The 19,676-nt window shown below is 34.4% G+C and overlaps 1 protein-coding gene across 1 annotated transcript; it reads right to left on the reverse strand.

Annotated features, from left to right (window-relative positions):
- Positions 1-1,892: 1,892 nt before the first annotated feature.
- LOC124541502 (transcription factor ces-2-like) lies at positions 1,893-14,033 on the reverse strand. The gene is made up of 4 exons (XM_047119418.1): positions 13,922-14,033; positions 4,621-4,707; positions 3,980-4,149; positions 1,893-2,136 (listed from the first exon to the last, which is right to left on the reverse strand). The coding sequence occupies exons 1-4, from the start codon at positions 14,031-14,033 to the stop codon at positions 1,990-1,992; spliced, it is 516 nt and encodes a 171-aa protein (XP_046975374.1). The 3' UTR covers positions 1,893-1,989.
- Between the last annotated feature and the right edge of the window lie 5,643 nt (positions 14,034-19,676).

The raw sequence follows: 19,676 nt of genomic DNA on the forward strand, positions 1-19,676 counted from the left end.
ACTAGAAAACGTCCTAATTGGGACGTTTGCCTTTAGTCGATTTACGTAGTAATACGTTATAATACATCATAATCACGTAGTAATACGTTTTGCGTAATTAAAACATCTAGTTATCCCTTTTACTTATTGTTTTTATCAACCTATACTTTTTACTTGTAACGAAATGTAAAATAAACGGTCCCCGGCGAGGCACACTTTTTTCTGTTGTTTAGTATGGGTATAACATATCTGTTTATTAGAATATCATTGGATGAATGTAATTCATAATTGTTTTAATGAATGATCATTTATATATATATTTTTTAAAATCTCTAGTAGAATACTAATTAAATGGAAATGGACTTGAAAAAAAAACAAAACAATGGTATTAAATCAAAGAGTATAGTACTAATAGCACTCTATTTAGATTCAAATTAATCTATAGCCAATTCAAATGGATATACTTAAAAATATTTGCATTTGCGTTTTGCTAATAACTCAAGTTTTTTGTGCACTACTAAGAGTTTATGATTAATATGTCTTTATTTATAATACAACACAATTGCACATAACCACTTATTTCCATTTTAATTTAACTTTCAATATTCATATTACTTCCAATAATAGTTACGTCAATGTTCAAATTTTTTCGCACATCCATAGTGAATATCATAGATTAATCAAGCTCTCGACCAATGGTATCGCGTCAATTTGCTGTCAAATGATTATTTGGCTTTTCTCCTATAATATTATGGGATTGGGTGGAATAGCGCATAAAGACTTTTGCCAGATATTTGACGCACTGTAAAACTTTTTCCTCTGAAGAACTGTTGTAAAACCTATACAATATATCTCATATTCAGTTTAAAAGACCAGCCATTCTTCAGTAAAGCCTTTGAGTTATCTTTAATATATGTATAGGGAGGAGTATGTAGTTTTAGTAATACAATGTGCGCCTGCGGGTTACCCATATAAGAGTTAAATAAGAATACCACACTCAGAACCAGCTATGAAGTCTTCCTGCCTGACCTTGTCGTGTCAATTGTTTTGTCAGGCAGGCATCGTCAGGCCCAGTTGTATTGTCAAATTGAGTGATCGTCTATTTTAACTAGTTTTCAAATCCGAAAGCGAAAACTGTCTTCATTGTCCGCTATTCGACGGTAGATGGCGTTGCTTTATTCAATTATAACATGTCTTACATATTCCTAATTGGTAAATAAATAAAAAGCGATGGATTAAGATTCATTTTCGAAGGCTCTTCCGAGACATATTACTATCGGCGTACACTACTATTCTTGACGCTCGTACTTACAAGATGCTTTAAGAGATAGATAAACCTTAGATTAACATATTACAAGGGATTTGCTAACAACTCAGCTACTTTATGCACTGCAAATAGTCCTTCATCAATATATCTTTATATATAATACAACACTATTGCACTTAACTACTTAAATTTACTTTAATTTCACTTCCAAAGTTCCGATAACAAACACACTCAATAGGCTATTTGACTGGTTTTTAAAATCCATTTTATATTATTTAGTACAAGTTAAGGAACCCAGTAGAAGTTGTTTTTTTTATTTCTAGTACTTACATATTTGCCGAAAAATATCATATTGAAAATTCCATTTTTAAATAACGCCCCAAAACGCTGCTTGGACAATATGGCACTGCAATAGGGTCGGTGACGTCACTTTCTTGTATTTTAATCTGTGGTACATATAGTAGAAAAGCAAGGTTTACAAGAAAGTGACTTCATCATAAGCCCGGCAAATCAGGAGCGTTTTGTGTCACGTGACAAACGTTTGAAAAATAGCATTTTTATTTATGGATTTTTGAATAAATTAAGTATTATTTTCAATTTTCGTTAATAAATAACCATTTTAAAACTCATAATATACACTGATTACAATAATTGACACTTTATTTTTCGCGTTGTCAAATAGCCTATTCAAGCTTACGTCAAATGTCAAAATTGTCAATGTCACGTTGACCATAGATTATAAATTAATCTTTGGTAGTGGACGAAGGCATCGTCGTTTCATCCCTGGCCGCGAGTAGCGCGCGCAGAGTTATCGTTTCCTGTCTTAGTGCATTTATATGAGCCCTTAATGATGCGTTCTCTTGTTCGAGTAAGCAAGCTCGCCACGCGATCTGAAATTAATGTTTATTTAAATTGTAATCACTCTGATTATAAAACAAAGAAGACCTGAGATGGCCCAGTGGTTGAAGGCGTACATCTTAACCGAAGATTTCGGGTTCAAACCCAGCCAACAATATACAGGGTTATTGGTAATTCGACGTAGGGGTGATAGGGGTGACTATTTGCAATAATTTTAAACCCCATATATATCATCCAAAATTGAACCATTTTTGAGTTATGACGTTTTTGAGATTTTTTCAAAATTTATCACAAATGCAAGTTCAAAAATGTATTTAGAAAATATCAATTAAAATCTATTTTCTTTTTCTGGTTTATAAAAACGAATAAACACTGGATATTTGTCTCTAAAAAGCTAAAAAACGAGATAACTCAAAAATGGTTCACTTTTGGATGAATGGTTCGCATTGGAACAGCGTGGTGGAATATGTTTCAAACCGTCTCCTTAATGGGAGGTTTAGCCCAGCAGTGGGAAATTTACAGGCTGTTGCTTTCCTTTACTTTATGAAACAAACGACACCAGTCCGCATTAAGCTTAATTTATGTTTGTTTTTTTTGTTCTCTTCTTTAGTATTATTTATCGAACACTAAAATAAGCTAATTGTTACTAACAAAATAGACATATAATCTGAAACAAATGATTTATTACTATTATTATTACAAAGGAAATTCAAACTCAAATAACTTTATTCAATGTAGAAGCATTACACTTTCTTATTGGTGGTCAAATGAAAGACTACCACCGGTTCGGAAAAAGGAACACCTTGACCTGAGAGGAACCGGCGAAAGAAACTCAGCGGGTCTTTTTTGTCAAATTAATTAAATGCATACAACAACAACAGCCTGTAAATTCCCACTGCTGGCCTAAAGGCCTCCTCTCCCTTTGAGGAGAAGGTTTTTGGAACATATTCCACCATGCTGCTCCAATGCGGGTTGGTGGAATACACATGTGGCAGAATTTCTATGAAATTTGTCACATGCAGGTTTCCTCACGATGTTTTCCTTCACCGCTGAGCACGAGATGAATTATAAAGACAAATTAAGCACATGAATCAGCGGTGCTTGCCTGGGTTTGAACCCGCAATCATCGGTTAAGATGCACGCGTTCTAACCACTGGGCCATCTCTGCATATTGTATGTGAATAGTAACTTTAACCATTTCTTATGTCATCAATGTGCTTCCTGCACCCTTCAAACCGGAACACACCAATACTGAATACTGTTGTTTGGCGGTGGAATAACTGATGAGTGGGTGGTACCTATCCAGACGGGCTAGCACAAAGCGCTACCACCAAATGTAGTTTTAATGTAAGTAATCATAATTTTCATTACACAGTATAAAACAAAGTCGCTCACCGCTGTCTGTCCCTATGTATGCTTAGATCTTTCAAATTACGCAACGGATTTTGATGCGGTTTCTTTTAATAGATAGAGTTATGCGAGAGGAAGGTTTTTGTATAAGTATAATACGCGGACAATATAGTAGAGAAACGCTGATCATTTTATATGTTACTAATGTGTTGTCGTGAATAAACAAGTTCTGTAGTATATTTAAATAAATAAATAAATATGAGACAACATCACATTTACTCTGATCCCAATGTAAGTAGCTAAAGCACTTTTTTTTTCTTTAATTTTAGGAGCTTGGTCCTTTCTTGGACTACGTCACTCCATAGAGTACACAAAATTTTACAAATAATCTATATCAACTTAAAGCTAAAGCACTTGTGTTGTGGAAAATCAGAAGTAACGACGGTCCCAGTATTTAGTATCAGTATTGCACCCGTGCGAAGCCGGGGCGGGTAGCGCTGTATCTGTCTGTATATAAGGTTTAACCTGATCCTCTCTCATCCGTCTGGCATCCCTGGACTTCTTAGCGGCTTGGTTGTTTCGTCTGCGCCTCTCGAAATACTTCTCGTCCTTGAGTTCAGCTGGTATCGGCCTCTTTTCACCTCGTCTCCGTGATTCCATATCACATAACGTCGAGGACACATTTGATGTTGATACTAGAAAATTATAAATAATATATTATAATGTCATTTTTTTAAGAGCTGAGATGGCTCAATGGTTACAACGCGTGCATCTTAACCGATGATTTCGGGTTCAAACCCAGACAAGCACCACTATATATATGTGCTTAATTTGTGTTTATAATTCATCTCGTGCTCGGCGGTGAAGGAAAACATCGTATGGAAATCTGCATGCGTCTAATTTCATCGAAATTCTGCCACATGTGTATTCCACCAACCTGCATTGGAACAGCGTGTTTGAAATATGTTCCAAACCCTCTCCTTAATGGGAGAGGAGGCCTTTTTTTTGCTTTTATTGTGATTTTTTTTAAGAGAAATTACTTATTTACGTTACAATCAATTACATTTATTGCTTAAATATATACAAATATTAATTAAAAACAATTACTGTAGGTATTTTGTTATTTATTATGATATGTAAAAATATATAAAGATTAATATATTTACGTGGTGAGCATAACGGTAGATGCTGGCAGTATGATGGCAAACACGGCGGTGGTATGGTCGCCAACAGAGGTACCACGCCGCGTCCATCTGTGGAAGAATTTAGACATTAGTGTAAGTATAAACAAGTTCAGTTTCAACCGCCGTCATTGGCTGTTAATCGTACTAGCAACTAGTAGACTCTTCTGATTGGTTAATTATCGGTCCAAAGAACTTGGAGACTTTCCGCATTGGCTAATAATTGATTCATAGAACTTGGACACTCTCCGTATTAGTTAATAATAGGTTCATAGAACTTGGAGACTCTTTTCATTGGCTTAAAATAATCGGTTCAAAGAACTAGGAGACTCCGCATTGGCTAATAATCGGTTCATAGAACTTGGAGACTCCCCGCATTGGTTAGTAAACGGTTCATAGAACTTGGAGACTTTCCGCATTGGCTATAATCGGTTCAAAGAACTAGGAGACTCCGCATTGGCTAATAATCGGTTCATAAAACTTGGAGTCACTGCGTTATCATCGAGAAGTAACTCCTAAAGCTTATCATTTATAGTGTATGAAGCCTTAAAGACATAAATTCATAGACAATGGCGCTGTAGGGAATATTAACCATTTATTACATCGTCAAAGCGCCACTAACCTTGGGAACTAAGATGTTATGTCCCTTATTCCTTTAGTTACTAACCTACTCTTAGACTGGAACACAACAATACTGTGTACTATTTGGCGGTAAAATGTCTGATAAGTGGGTGGTACCTACCCAAAGGGGCTTGAACAACGCCCTACCACCAGAAATAGTTTTAATGTAAGTAATCATAATAGGCTATTTGACAATGCGAAAAATAAATTGTGAATTATTGTAATCAGTGTATATTATGAGTTTAAAAATGGTTATTTACTAACGAAAGTTGGAAATAATACTTAATTTATTCAAAAATCCATAATTAAAAATGAATTTTTTCAAACGTTTATCACGTGACACAAAACGTTCCTGATTGGCCGGGCTTATTATGAAGTCCCTTTCTTGTAAATTTTGCTTTTCTACTATATGTACCACAGATTAAGATACAGGAAAGGGACGTCACCGACCCCACTGCAGCGCCATATTGTCCAAGTAGCGTTTTTGCGTGCTATTTAAATATGAAATTTTTAATATGATATTTTTCGGCAAATATGTACTAGAAAATAAAAAAAACACGACTTTTACTGGGTTCCTTAACTTCTACTAAACAATATAAAATGGATTTTAAAAACAAGTCAAATATTATGTTATATATTATAGTATATAATACATGGAAAATATAGTAAGATACTGATCAGTTTAGAGGTTTCTAAAGTGGTGTCGTAAATAAACAAATTCTGTAGTATATTTAGTATCAGTTCTTCTCTTTTAAATCTCACTGAATAAACAGAAGGCCTATTTAACAAACTCCAAATATAGTGTTAGTCATACTACCTCATAGACTTAGCGTTAATCATATTCAATTTTAATGTCTTATGTCTAAGTCTGTCTGTCTGTCTATCTTATCTCTAAGTTCCTAGTGATGTTTTTCTTTTTGTGTGATGTTTCTTTTTTTTTAGTATAAGGACCTTTTAGTTTTAGTTTTTGTTCCTATAATTTCATTTATTTATTTTCGTGTGCGCGCATGTGTTTATGTTTACCCAATAGTCAGGGGCCATCTGAAAATCAGTGCTGTGCACAGCTTATACTGAGATGAATGATGACCCCTTACTACCTACACTGTGTTCTTTAAATTTAATTTTTTTTCCTGTCTAATCTATGTAATGTATGTGTGTAGCAAAATAAATGGTTTAAATGGTTTATTTTATAACAAGAATCTCGAATCTCATCGCAGAACGTGAGTTTAAAATGTTACATGTGACATTGCATAATATGATATATGTATATCAAAATGGTGCATCACTACATGTCAGTAGCCAATTCACGAGTGAGTTACGAAGTGAAATCTCACAGAATAAACAGTACCTTGTAAATAAACACTACTTTTCGTTCCGGCATTTTTCTTTGTATTTGCATAGATCGATTTTAATGATGTTCGTCGGTTGTTATAGTATGTAATTACGCGTAACATCACCAGCAGGTGTGCAATCCCCTAACCGTGTACATTCACGTTGAGAAGTGTCTTCAATAACTATATGTGTTTTATTAATTCTAACTTGTTTATATTATATACTAGCTCAACTTAAAACACAAGCTCGAATCCCATATTTACCCAATTTAGGCGTTAGGTATGCCTATAAACCAGTGGCGGATTTACAAATTTGCCGCTAGTAGGCTATTAAATTTTTGCCGCCCCCGTTGACTTGATATTCAATACGCTAGTTTAGTTCACAATCACATTTATAACATTTTTTCCGAAATTGCAACATTTATGATTTGTGTTCTATCGTCCTCATTACATCGGCCTTTTCCCGTTATTAGTATGATTATAAACTGGGTGATATTTCTGTCAGAACCGGCTATGTAGTGACAAGTATACGGATTACGGACGTAGTGTGTATACAATAATTATAAGATTTTGATTTTGATTTGGGCTAAATTTGCCGCCCCTCTAAATCTGCCCCCTAGGCTCCAGCCTACTTAGCCTATTCGTAAATCCGCCACTGGATTCGACTATAGACCTGTATTGACTTTGACTTACAAATGGACGCCTTCTCTTTTCAGAGGACAGGCTTGGAGTCAATATCGATGGTTTCAATGTGATTGGATGTAAAGGGGAAACATTCCCATATTCAAACCATTCAAGGAAAGTTTTTTTTTAATGACTTTTCTTTGCGCCAAGAGGGCACAGATTACGCCTTCTATCTATCTTCTATTATTCTATATATCTTCTATTATTTTCGCCAATGTCACGTGAGATGGAGAAGACACGATGGAGATTGAACGGTGCGGTCGAGATTGCAGGCTTAAATTAATTTTAACGGCACAATAGTAGTAGACTCTCTGTTAACCTCTATGGGTTAACCCTAAAACGATACAATAACATATACATAATTAGATAAACATATAAAATGATTATTAATACAACAAATGAGAACGATCACAAAAATATTCACAACTTAATTTTATTACGCTCGATATATTTACATAAAAATTTACAAAGTGGACTAAACACACACATTAACAAATATTCAACATTAATGGGGCGAGGAACTTTGGGAGTCAAAGGAAGTTATTCTACTACCTTTTTTTTTGAATTTTATTCAATAAGTACCTACACGTTCTTACTTTGCGCTGGTTGAACGAGTTTTTACATAAAACATTCACATTTGAAGAGAAAGAGCAAAGTGTAAACAAACGGATAAACTTATAAATTTTGTTATTTTATAGTGATTGGCACTTGTTTTTGCAATTGTACGTATAAATAATAAAAGCAGCGGTCGGTGGATCACGACCGGGCGACCCCTTAAACGGTACGCGCTCTTAATTGTCCACGACAATATTTGTACTTGTACACGTTTAACACGTTCGATGCGGGGTCTAAAACGCCTCGTATGTATCTCCCTTGACGCAAAGAAGAACATAGATTTATCTGTCGTGCGAATACGGAGTCTCCTTGACCATGTACAAACAACAACAACAACAGCCTGTAAATTCCCACTGCTCGGCTAAAGGCCCCCTCTCCCTTTGAGGAGAAGGTTTGGAACATATTCCACCACGATGTTCCAATGCGGGTTGGTAGAATACACATGTGGCAGAATTTCTATGAAATTTGTCACATGCAGGTTTCCTCACGATGTTTTCCTTCAACGCCGAGCACGACATGAATTATAAAGACAAATTAAGCACATGAATCAGCGGTGCTCGCCTGGGTTTGAACCCGCAATCATCGGTTAAGATGTACGCGTTCTAACCATCTGGGCCATCTCGACCATGTACAAAGAAGAAATAAAATTCGACCAACATCACAGCGATTTTTAGTTACCGGGCTTATTAGACCCGTAACGTTTTTTGCTCGTTATTATGATAGTTTTCATATGAGGTTTTAAACTCGTACCACAGGAATGGGGAAAATGTCATCAGATATTCTGCAAAGCAGCAATAATGAGTTAGTAACTACAGGCACAAGGGACATAACATTTTAGTTCCCAAAGTTTTTTTTTTATGTTATAGGTTGGCGGACGAGCATATGGGCCACCTGATGGTAAGTGGTCACCATCACCCATAGACAATGACGCTGTAAGAAATATTAACTATTCTTACATCGTCAATGTGCCACCAACCTTGAGAACTAAGATGTTATGTCCCTTGTGCCTGTAGTTACACTGGCTCACTCACCCTTCAAACCGGAACACAACAATAAAGATTACTGTTATTTGGCTGAAGAATAACTGATGAGTGGGTGGTACCTACCTAGACGGTAGGGCTTTGTGCTAGCCCAAGTATGAAATGAAAGAAATTAATATTTCTAACAGCGCCAATGTCTATGGGCGCTGGTGACCAATTAACAACACGTGGCCCAAATACTCTGCTTATGTTTAAACGTTCAGAGACAATTGAGTAAATTATTATATTATTAGCTGTGTTTGTATATTGGCGATTTATTTGTTCAATATTTGATAGGTATATTACACAATGTACACAGGGAAATTGTTCAGTAGGGGTTAAGCTCCTCGATGAACAGCGTTCACCTGTGATCGTGTGAATATTCACACATGGGCAGGGCTGGCGATTGGATATACTCGTATAAAACGAGATGGTCGTTTTATGGGTGAAATTGACTGTAAGAATTTAAATTAACATGGTTATTTTTACTACAGTCTCGTGAACAAGGCATTCGTAGATAATGTCGAAATATCTTCAACGAATAAAAATAAAAAACATGGCAAATATCCCGTAATTAATAACTGTTATAATTTGACTCTTTATTTGAGTGTTTTATATTTATCTTAGCACGGATGCAATACTGAATACTGAATATTATACTATAGAATTTGTTTATTTACGACGGTGTACACACCATTTGACCACGGAGGTCGTCATACTGATCATTTTTTTTTATTTTATTTTTTTATGACATAGGTGGCAAACGAGCAGGAGGCTCACCTGATGAAAAGTGACTACCACCTCCCATGGACATCTGCAACACCAGAGGGCTTGCAGGTGCGTTGCCGGCCTTTAAGAAGTGAGTACGCTCTTTTCTTGAAGGTTCCCATGTCGTATCGGTTCGGAAAAACCGCCGGCGAAAGCTGATTCCACAAAGTGGTTGTGCGAGGCAGGAAATGTCTAAGACATTGAATTTGTTTACTCAATCACAGATAATTTTAGAAGTTTCTCATATGATGTCATTGGGTGTTCATTTTTCCGAATCGGTGGTAGTGTTTAATTTGACCATCAATAAGAAAGTGTAATGCTTCTATATTGAATAAAGCAATTTGAGTTTGAATTTGAAAAAAACACATTCTGTAGTATATTTAGTATCAGTATTTTTCCCGTGCGAAGCCGGGGCAGGTTTTTAGTAGATTATAATAGCTGAATTGTCAAAAAATTTAGACATTCTTGGTGGTAGGTCTTTGTGCAAGCCCGTCTGGGTAGGTACCACCCACTTATCAGTTATTATACCGCCAAATAACAGTACTCAGTATTGTTGTGTTACGGTTTGAAGGGTGAGTGAGCAAGTGTAACTACAGGTACAAGGGACATAACATCTTAGTTCTCAAGGTTGGTGGCGCATTGACGATGTAAGGAATAGTTAATATTTCTTACAGCGTCATTGTCTATGGGTGATGGTGACCACTTACTATCAGGTGGCCCATATCCTCGTCCGCAAACTTATACCATAAAAAAAAATTCATACTTGAGAAATATCGCCAACCCTATTTGATAAAGGGCTGTAATAACTCACCTCGACGATCGCGCCCCCTAACATCGTATTGACCTCTGCGTATTACTAATTACTGTAGATTTGCTATACTTTTCAATTTACTTTTTTTGGAACGAATTTCTTTTCTCATTAAAGTATAGAACTGGTGATATTTCCATCTCTTTCTATTCTTTCCTATCTCTTTCAGATCTTGTAATTTAATTATTCTTAAACATTGTTGATTTATTTTATTGTCTATTGAATACATACAATATAGCGAAATTCGTTATAATTGAACCCATAATGCGTCTCTCTTCTGTATTTCTAACTAACCGTCACAACTTTGTCATAAGGATCTACGTGCTTTTATACTGAAAATATGTTTGGGTCTACAATAAATCAGTGAATCGAAGGCAATTTTTAAGGCATTTTCTGCCTCGTATGACCAATCTTTGGTACCAGTTTGAACCGGCGGATTTTCTTAACTGGTATCTCTTGGGAACCTCAAAGAAAAAGTCTACTAATTCCATAAATACCGGCGTCGCATATGCAAGCCCTTGGTTGAAGTCCGTGGTCCGTGAAATTTGAAGTTTGTTATTTCATAAAAAAGTTTGCAAACATAGGACAAACATTAAAACATTTATTTTTATTTATTAAAAGAAAAAGAGCGATATTAAATGCTGCTAGCATTCTTGCCACCATTCCACGCGGTCAAGATTTATACAGTAACTAGTTTTAGTTCATATTTGTATATATATATCTTTAAGCATTTAATGTTGTTAATTCTAAAAAATAATTTATTTGGAGGACATTTTTGCTATGTTTACTAAAGAGTCGTTTGGTTCATCAGTACAGTAGAATAAAACTACATCTAAATCTTTGAGTACTATACAATTTATACTCTATTTAACCATAACACAGGAGAAAAGCCAAATAACAATTTGACAGCAAATTGACGCGATACCATTGGTCGAGAGTTTGATTAATCTATTGTATTCACTATGGATTTGCGTTATTATTAGAATTTTTACATAGAGTAAGTAACTTTCTCTACATATCTGATAGACGTACATAATACCTTTGATAATTAATAAAACAAAAGGTTTGTATGCAAATTACATAGTTAGAACGCGAGGGACGATCATCTTCTAACAATTTCTTTGGTACAGTACGACACAACGTAGATGTAGCGTCGGCAAAATTCGTAAAACCGATCACATCCGAATTGAGTATGCTATCCCAAATTATCAATATTTATTTCTCACGCGAATATGATCTTTGCACAAACGTAATAACTTGTAATATCATATGACCTAATATATTCGTCAATTTGATACGTCGCTTTACTTACTTTCTCTGACGCGAGAATCTATAGCGACGAATAGCGTCAAATGGCGCGATAGGGAGCTGTTTCTATTGGTTGTGTAAATTTTCGGATGCTACATCTAATTTGTGTCTTACTATACATTGATAACTGCTAAGTAATTACACACTGATAAAAGCACCGCTGAGGTCCTTTCAGGGTCTTCTGAAGTATTGTGCTTTTTCAGGACAAGGGCCGGTTTGCTCCGGGCCTCCAGTATTGGTGTAAAAAAAAGTCTATATCGAGACAAGACAAGACACGGAAGGTCTTGGAGTGCAACTATGCTTTATATCAATTATAATTTTTTTTCAGCAATAAGTTCAGTAGTTTGTCCATTTGTCCATTGCATATGCACTAGAAGTAAGGATAAGCTTATAACGCCAAGTTTCCGACTCCGCAAAGTCAATAAATCTTTCTTGGGGCAAGGTATCCATTTCTATAATAAAATTCCACAGACATTTTTAACTTTGCCGTCTCGTAAATTCAAATCGTTTATAAAAAATACATTGGTGAAAAGGGCGTATTATTCGATACAAGATTTTCTAGATGATAAAAAAGCGGGGAATTAATACCTGTTGACTTCCAGGCAGGATATATTAATTTAGTAATTGTATTAACTAACATGACTGTATTTTTTTAAATGTTGAAAAAGAGTAACTACTGAGTTTCTTGCCGGTTCTTCTCGGTAGAATCTACTTTCCGAACCGGTGGTAGCTTTACTTAATTGTTAAATGACGATTCAAAAGTGCTTGTAAAAGCCCACTTGAAAAAAGTATACTTTGATTTTGATTTTGATTTTGAAAGAGTAATAGAAAGACAGGGCTACTTTTTGCCTGACACATGACAACCAATACCCTACGCAAGTGAAGACGCGACAACTGGTAAACAAGATCTTTTTTCTTTTGTTTTTGTGTTTGAATTATTAAGAGAATTGTCATTATATCAAAATGGCATCGCGTGTCGTTAGTGTCGAGCAAATTAAGTACAATTACGTCCCCCTGGCGTCTGCTTTGACTAAATCGTTTCAAAGTTTTGAATATAATTGACATTTGTTTTTTTTTTTCTTATTAACAAAACTAACCATTCACAATGAGTGAAATGAGGTGTTAATGTCATTTGGGCTGTATTTATTTTTCCATGAACAAGATTATAGTTTTTTTTTTTAAATTAGCAGTTTATTTAAAAGCGAAGGCGTTTGTCATTCGTGTTGTAACCGACTATTAATCGATTTTGATAATTCTTTTTTTTTTAACCTTCACAAAGGGCGGTATGGAAGTATTAAACGTCATTACTTGATAATATTTTAGTATATTTTTTATTTAAAGTGCTGATTCATTTGAGAAGTCTGTTTTCAAGATTTACCAATCAATATCTTAATATAAAAATATCTTATATAATAAATACTTATACATAAAATAATTTTTCCTGACTGACTGATGGTATTGATTGCCGAGCGTGAACCATTAAAGGCCATGGGCTCAATGGGCCATGAAATTTGGTGAGTAGGATTGGAAGGAAGAAATTTTGTAAATTCGAAACCGAATGGAACGAATAAGGAGTTAAAAGTTCGTATGTTAGTTCATCATTTTTCAAGTTAGAAACACTTTATTTTTGGAATACTGGCCAAATAGGCATACTTTTTCTGCGTAACACGTGACAAACAAATATATGACTAACCCACGAAGATTTTTTGTCTGTTTGTTCTGGCTAATTTCTGAATCGACTGCCGACTGGGAATTGTATTAGTATTTAGCTGATATAAGATGGGAATAATTTTAAATTTATCAGATCTTTCGAGTCTTATATATTTTCCTTTGACAAAGGATAGCGTGATTTAGAAAATCAAGCTAATTGTATAACGACATCTATTGACACGTAGTAAAAAACGAAATAAATGTTTAATAAATATACAAGGAGTATATTAAAGTACAACACTTTTTATCAGAAATATAAGAATTAATATTGTTTATCTGTATTCCTTTTTCTATAAAAGTAAAATTAAATAGACCATAAGTATATTCGACATCGTATTTCAAAATGTGGGCTGTATGAATAATTCCATGCCATTTTTAAGTTTTTGACATAAACAAGAAAAAAAATGACATTTGACACTTACCAGGTGGTACGACGAACTGATTGTAACTCCTCAACAGTCGAAGCGCTGCTAAAGCGCTTTGTTGCGATCCACACACCGGGTCGAGGTCGTAGAGCAAGTTAGTGTGTTCCATATTTAAATGTATTATTTTTTATTTTACCTACAGATAGTTATTTAAAGTGACGTTACTTTTGACACATTTTTTTTTTTAAATTACAAACAGATTAGACTAAGGAATATGATTATCGAACATAATAACCAAAGATTTGTTATTGGAAAACGAGATATATAGCTTTTATGTTTTGCTAAATTTGTCCCCAAGGAACCTTCTTTTACATAACATTTAAATGACGTATCAAAATTAATATTTTATATTTATATATATTTTATGATAAATTATTTTAAGAGCTTATTGAATAAGGAATATTTTATAACTGTTAAATGAAAAAAAATGAAATATATATATCATATTGATTGATGATGATGATTTTGAATTGAAAATGTATATTTATCTTATATACCTACTATAATATAAATAATAATAAATTATGCTGAAATTTAATATAAGTCATTAGTAATACAAGAATAGTTTCTCGTAAATTCTAGCAACAAGTTGTAGCATTGAGTAAATAGCTTTTAATTGTGAATGTTTATTTTATAAATTAAAAATCCGAAGCGAAAATTCATAATAAAGAAAATGTGATCCGAGGCACAGACGCAAAATCTATCGCATTGTAAAAAAAACAGAAATAATTTTACCAAATTTTATACTTTTTTAATTTATCCTACGACAACGGTGCTCAAGTTTTTACATCCTAAGAAGCTGTCTGCACAATTAAGAAATATGTATTATATGAATAAGGTCTATAATCGCTATTGTTATTTTATCTGTGGACAGGATTGATTTTTAACTTTAAAATCCTATCGCGTGTGGGATCTTGCGTCTGTCTATCCATTTGTCATATTTATTTTATATATAAAGAGATTGTTAATTTAATTATAGTGCGATTAATTAATTAATAAAAATGAGATAATCTTTTATTTTATGAACGTACGACGTGAGAACAGTTTACAATTACTTTATAATTATGAAATTTGTTATTATTATCATATGAAAATTTTACAGGGCGGCTGTGTAACAAAGTCTATGTCAAAATAAGCTAAAAAAAATTAAAAAAGTTATATTCTCGAGAAAAATATGTAGCAAATCACATAAAAGGTGTTCGGAGATTGTTTTAAATGTTTTTACAATTGTTATTTTAACAATTTAAAAAAACAAACAATTGCGTCGAATATGTTATAAATCATTGAAAAATAATTTCAAAGAGTACGATCAGCTTGTCAAAAGTAACGTCAAATTACACTTTACAAAAAGTGAGAGTGACACAATTTATTTTTTAAATCATTTAATAAAGCTATTGCTTAAATTTAATCAGATCCAAATTATACTTTAAGATAACTTATTATCAATAAATTTTGATAATATTTACTTTAATTGTCCTTTTCTTACTGGTTTTTTAAAAAAATACTAACAAATTATCAAACCGATTAAAAAAAAAATAACAAAAAAGTCACGTTCACACCTTCGCACTTAAAACAACTATAACAGTAAAGAAAAACTTACATAACATTTTCCAATCTCCCATTGGCTGGTTTTGTAATCATTAGATAATTTCCACGTATCTGATTGGTCGATAAGCCACGCCTACACTTTCACGTTAGCTGTCCTTATGACATCGTGTAATGAAAAGGTAATGAAGACTCATTACCGCTTAGCGCTGTGGGTGTTTTATAGTGTACACATCTCTATTTTCTATTTTATTAATTTTGTTTTTTTTTTTTTAATTCCTAGGCAAGTGCACAATGCCACATATATAAAACTTTAATTTTACGTTCCTATTTAATTATGCAAAATGTTAAATATTAATTCAAATACTCGCCTTAATAAGACTACTTGAAAGATTTGATTAGAAATGCTCGTCACAACATCTATTAATGATTGTTTTGTTTGTATGTTGTCGATATAGATAAAGACAGATTATTATTACTGTACAAGTATTTGGTTTTGGAGTGGCGCCCGATATGGGACTAAAAACAACAAACTTTTTTAAATGTTTACAGAATGACATGAGCAATATAATAATATTGCTCATAAAAAATAAGGTCTATTAGTGTAACTAGGTCCTTCTTAGTTATACATATATAATAAGTATAAAGCATATAAATTAGATTGATATTACGAATATAATTACTCATCTTATTAAGTAATATAAGGCTTTTTATTTTTATTATTTATTATTGTAGTGTAACAAGGCTATCCTATGTTATTGTCTTTATAATGTAAAAACCATTTGAAGATATTCATTGTTTAATATAAATATGTTTAGTATGTGAAGTATAAAAATTAAATATTTAATCGTAAATTAAATCACGAAAACGAAACTTAAATGAAATCTGTCGACGATAAAGAACCTAGCAGAACAAACATGGCGCCCGGCGTTATAATTGGCGCTTATGACTACGGAACGTGTTATGAACCATCGCACGATCATTAGGAAGGCATTAGAATAACTGGAATGGAATAAAATCAATATTATTGTACTTTATAATATAAACTTTTATATAAGTTAGTACTGGTTTATATAGGTTTTAAATTTACTAAATAAATATTAACTATTTCAGGTGAAATTTGACCAAACTTTTGATGGTCGATTGTAATCTCGTATAATATATAAGATACTAATATGACCCAATATACATTTCAACAACAACAACAACAACAACAACAGCCTGTAAATTCCCACTGCTGGGCTAAAGGCCTCCTCTCCCTCTGAGGAGAAGGTTTGGAACATATTCCACCACGCTGTTCCAATGCGGGTTGGTGGAATACACATGTGGCAGAATTTCTATGAAATTTGTCACATGCAGGTTTCCTCACGATGTTTTCCTTCACCGCTGAGCACGAGATGAATTATAAAGACAAATTAAGCACATGAATCAGCGGTGCTTGCCTGGGTTTGAACCCGCAATCATCGGTTAAGATGCACGCGTTCTAGTTCTACTGGGCCATCTCGACTCGACTCTCTCGAATATACATTTATTAAAATTAAATACTCAAATATATACAAATATCATCAAAACTTGTTACTGTATAAATCTTGACCGCGTGCAATGGCGGCAAGAATGCTAGCAGCGTTTCCCCGTTGAATCGCAATTCCGATCCTCTGGGCAAACGAACCAGCCCTCCTGTCACCAGTGGAGGCAATGAGGCGAGGTTATACTTTTGATAAATCTTTGCACCACTACTCCAAAGGTTTCGACACTAAATGAAACAAAATTTTATAAATTTATAATATTAGTATAGTAGTATAGATAAAGTAAAGTAACAGCCTGTAAATTTCCCACTGCTGGGCTAAGGCCTCCTCACCCATTAAGGAGAGGGTTTGGAACATATTCCACCACGCTGTTCCAATGCGGGTTGGCGTAATGCACATGTGGCAGAATTTCAATGAAATTAGGCACATGCAGGTTTCCTCACGATGTTTTCCTTCACCGCCGAGCACGAGATAAATTATAAATACTAATTAAGCACGTATATATAGTGGTGCTTGCCTGGGTTTGAATCCGCAATAATTGGTTAAGATGCACGCTATGGGTGATGGTGACCACTCACCATCTTGTGGCCCATATGCTCGTCCGGCAACATATCCATAAAAAAAATCATCCCCTGTGCCTGAGTTACCCTGGAGATAAAATGTGACGTCATATTTGGGTATCTACCCAATGAATACGAAGGGAATTGTACCCATTATATTGAGAACTAGCGGTCGCCCGCGGCTTCGCCCCCGTAGATAACGGTTCATAATCAGTCTTCTAATATCCCTACTGCTGAGGCACGGTCACAATTGAAGAATTACAGCAACCGGCGCTTGGATCTATTGTGATAAACCTCAAATTCGTGATCACAACACCTCAGCCAGACCAACATCAGCCACGAATCTGATGAGGTTCTTAGGGTCGGAGGCCATTATGCCCTCTAAGCACCGGAGTTAGAACATTTTATAGTTCTATCTTTTATAGTTTAGGCATCATACGCAAAAAATCAATTCCTTTTTTGTCCGAAAAACCCAAAATATCTTACGGAACCCTATTTTTTTCAAAATAAAATTTAGCCTATGTTATGCGGGATTAATTTAGCTTTCGAATGGTGAAAGAATTTTTCAAATCGGTCCAGTAGTTTTTGAGCCTATTCATTACAACCAAACAAACAAAGTTTTCCTCTTTATAATATTAGTGTAGACTAGCGACCCGCCCCGACTTCGCACGCGTTCAAAGCTGATACTAAATATACTACAGACTGTATACAACGTTCACAGATTTTCAGTCATTAGAAAATACAAACCGCTACCTCTTACGAAATCACTTTAGAAAACAAAATTATCAGTGTATATTTACTATATTGTCCAATGACGTATTTACCAATAGGCTAAATATGGAGCCTAGGGCGGCAGATTTAGAGGGGCGGCAAATTTAGCTCAAACTTGTTATTATTTCACAGAAATTAAAAAAAAATTATAATTACATGTATACACATTACGTCCGTAATCCGTATACTCGTCACTACATAGCGGGTTTGAAAAATAATCTAGTAACTGACAGAAATATCACCTAGTTTATAATCATACTAATAACAGGAAAAAACCGATGTAATGAGGACGATAGAACACAAATCATAAATGTTACCAATAAAGTAGGGGCGGCAAAAATTGAATAGCCTACTAGTCTACTAGCGGCAGATTTGTAAATCCGCCTCTGATATTGTCCATGTATTATAACAGACAGACAAGCTCCACTGAATAATCATGTGCTTAATTTGTGCTTATATGTAATCCATCTCGTGCTCGGTCGTGAAGGAAAACATCGTAAGGAAACCTGCACGTGTCAGTTGTAGGTCGCTTTTGAGTGCTGTAAATGATGATTAGCCTGAATAAGGAGAATAAAAAAAAGTGCTAAACCCTTAGTAAATACCTGCTTACCAAAAACATACATACATATTAGCCCTTGACTCACTGTGATTAATTTCGTGACGACAGCGCGCGATTAATGGAGGTCGGTTTTAAAAGGGTTGGTACGGAAGGCGACACAAGTTTGTAAATAGCTAATTTCAAACTCAAACTCAAATAACTTTATTCAGTATAGAAGCATTACACTTTCTTATTGATGGTCAATTGAAACACTACCACCGGTTCGGAAAAGAAAATACCCTGACCTGAGAAGAACCGGCGAAAGAAACTCAGCGGGTTTTTTTTTTGTTTGTCACATATATTATAGAAACAATTATTAAACTTATCATAATGTATTACTTACCATCGCTAATATACATTACAATTAAAGGTTATTTGGTGGTAGGGCTACGTGCGCGCCTACCTAGGAAAGTACCACCCCCACCCAATAATAATATATTCTATACTTGGAGAGTAACTACTAGAGGTTGGTGGCGCATTCAAGGTGTAAGGAATGATTAATATTTCATAATGCCAATGTAACTGGGCTGTGGTGACCATTTACCATTAGTTAGAACGTCGTAATTTTTTCTGACAATGATCTGGCAATACAATCATCATTGTAAAAAATATGAAATATATAATCATATGGCATATCAGCGTAAAAATCCAAGTCCAGTCAATATCTATATATATATACAGGGTTACAGGTTAAGTCGACCGAAACCCTTTAAGAGAGGATAGATACCATCATTCCTAACCGATTTGACTAT

This window comes from Vanessa cardui, chromosome 28 (genome assembly GCF_905220365.1).
Source record: "Vanessa cardui chromosome 28, ilVanCard2.1, whole genome shotgun sequence".
NCBI classification, from domain to species: Eukaryota; Metazoa; Arthropoda; class Insecta; order Lepidoptera; family Nymphalidae; genus Vanessa; species Vanessa cardui.

Excerpts from the sequence above, each read along its gene's own strand:
- LOC124541502 (XM_047119418.1), bottom strand. The coding sequence starts at position 14,033 with ATGGAACACACTAACTTGCTCTACGACCTCGACCCGGTGTGTGGATCG. Across the intron at positions 4,150-4,620 it reads TCTACCGTTATGCTCACCAC|TATCAACATCAAATGTGTCC; the intron begins GTAAATATATTA and ends ATAATTTTCTAG. Across the intron at positions 2,137-3,979 it reads GACGGATGAGAGAGGATCAG|ATCGCGTGGCGAGCTTGCTT; the intron begins GTTAAACCTTAT and ends CATTAATTTCAG.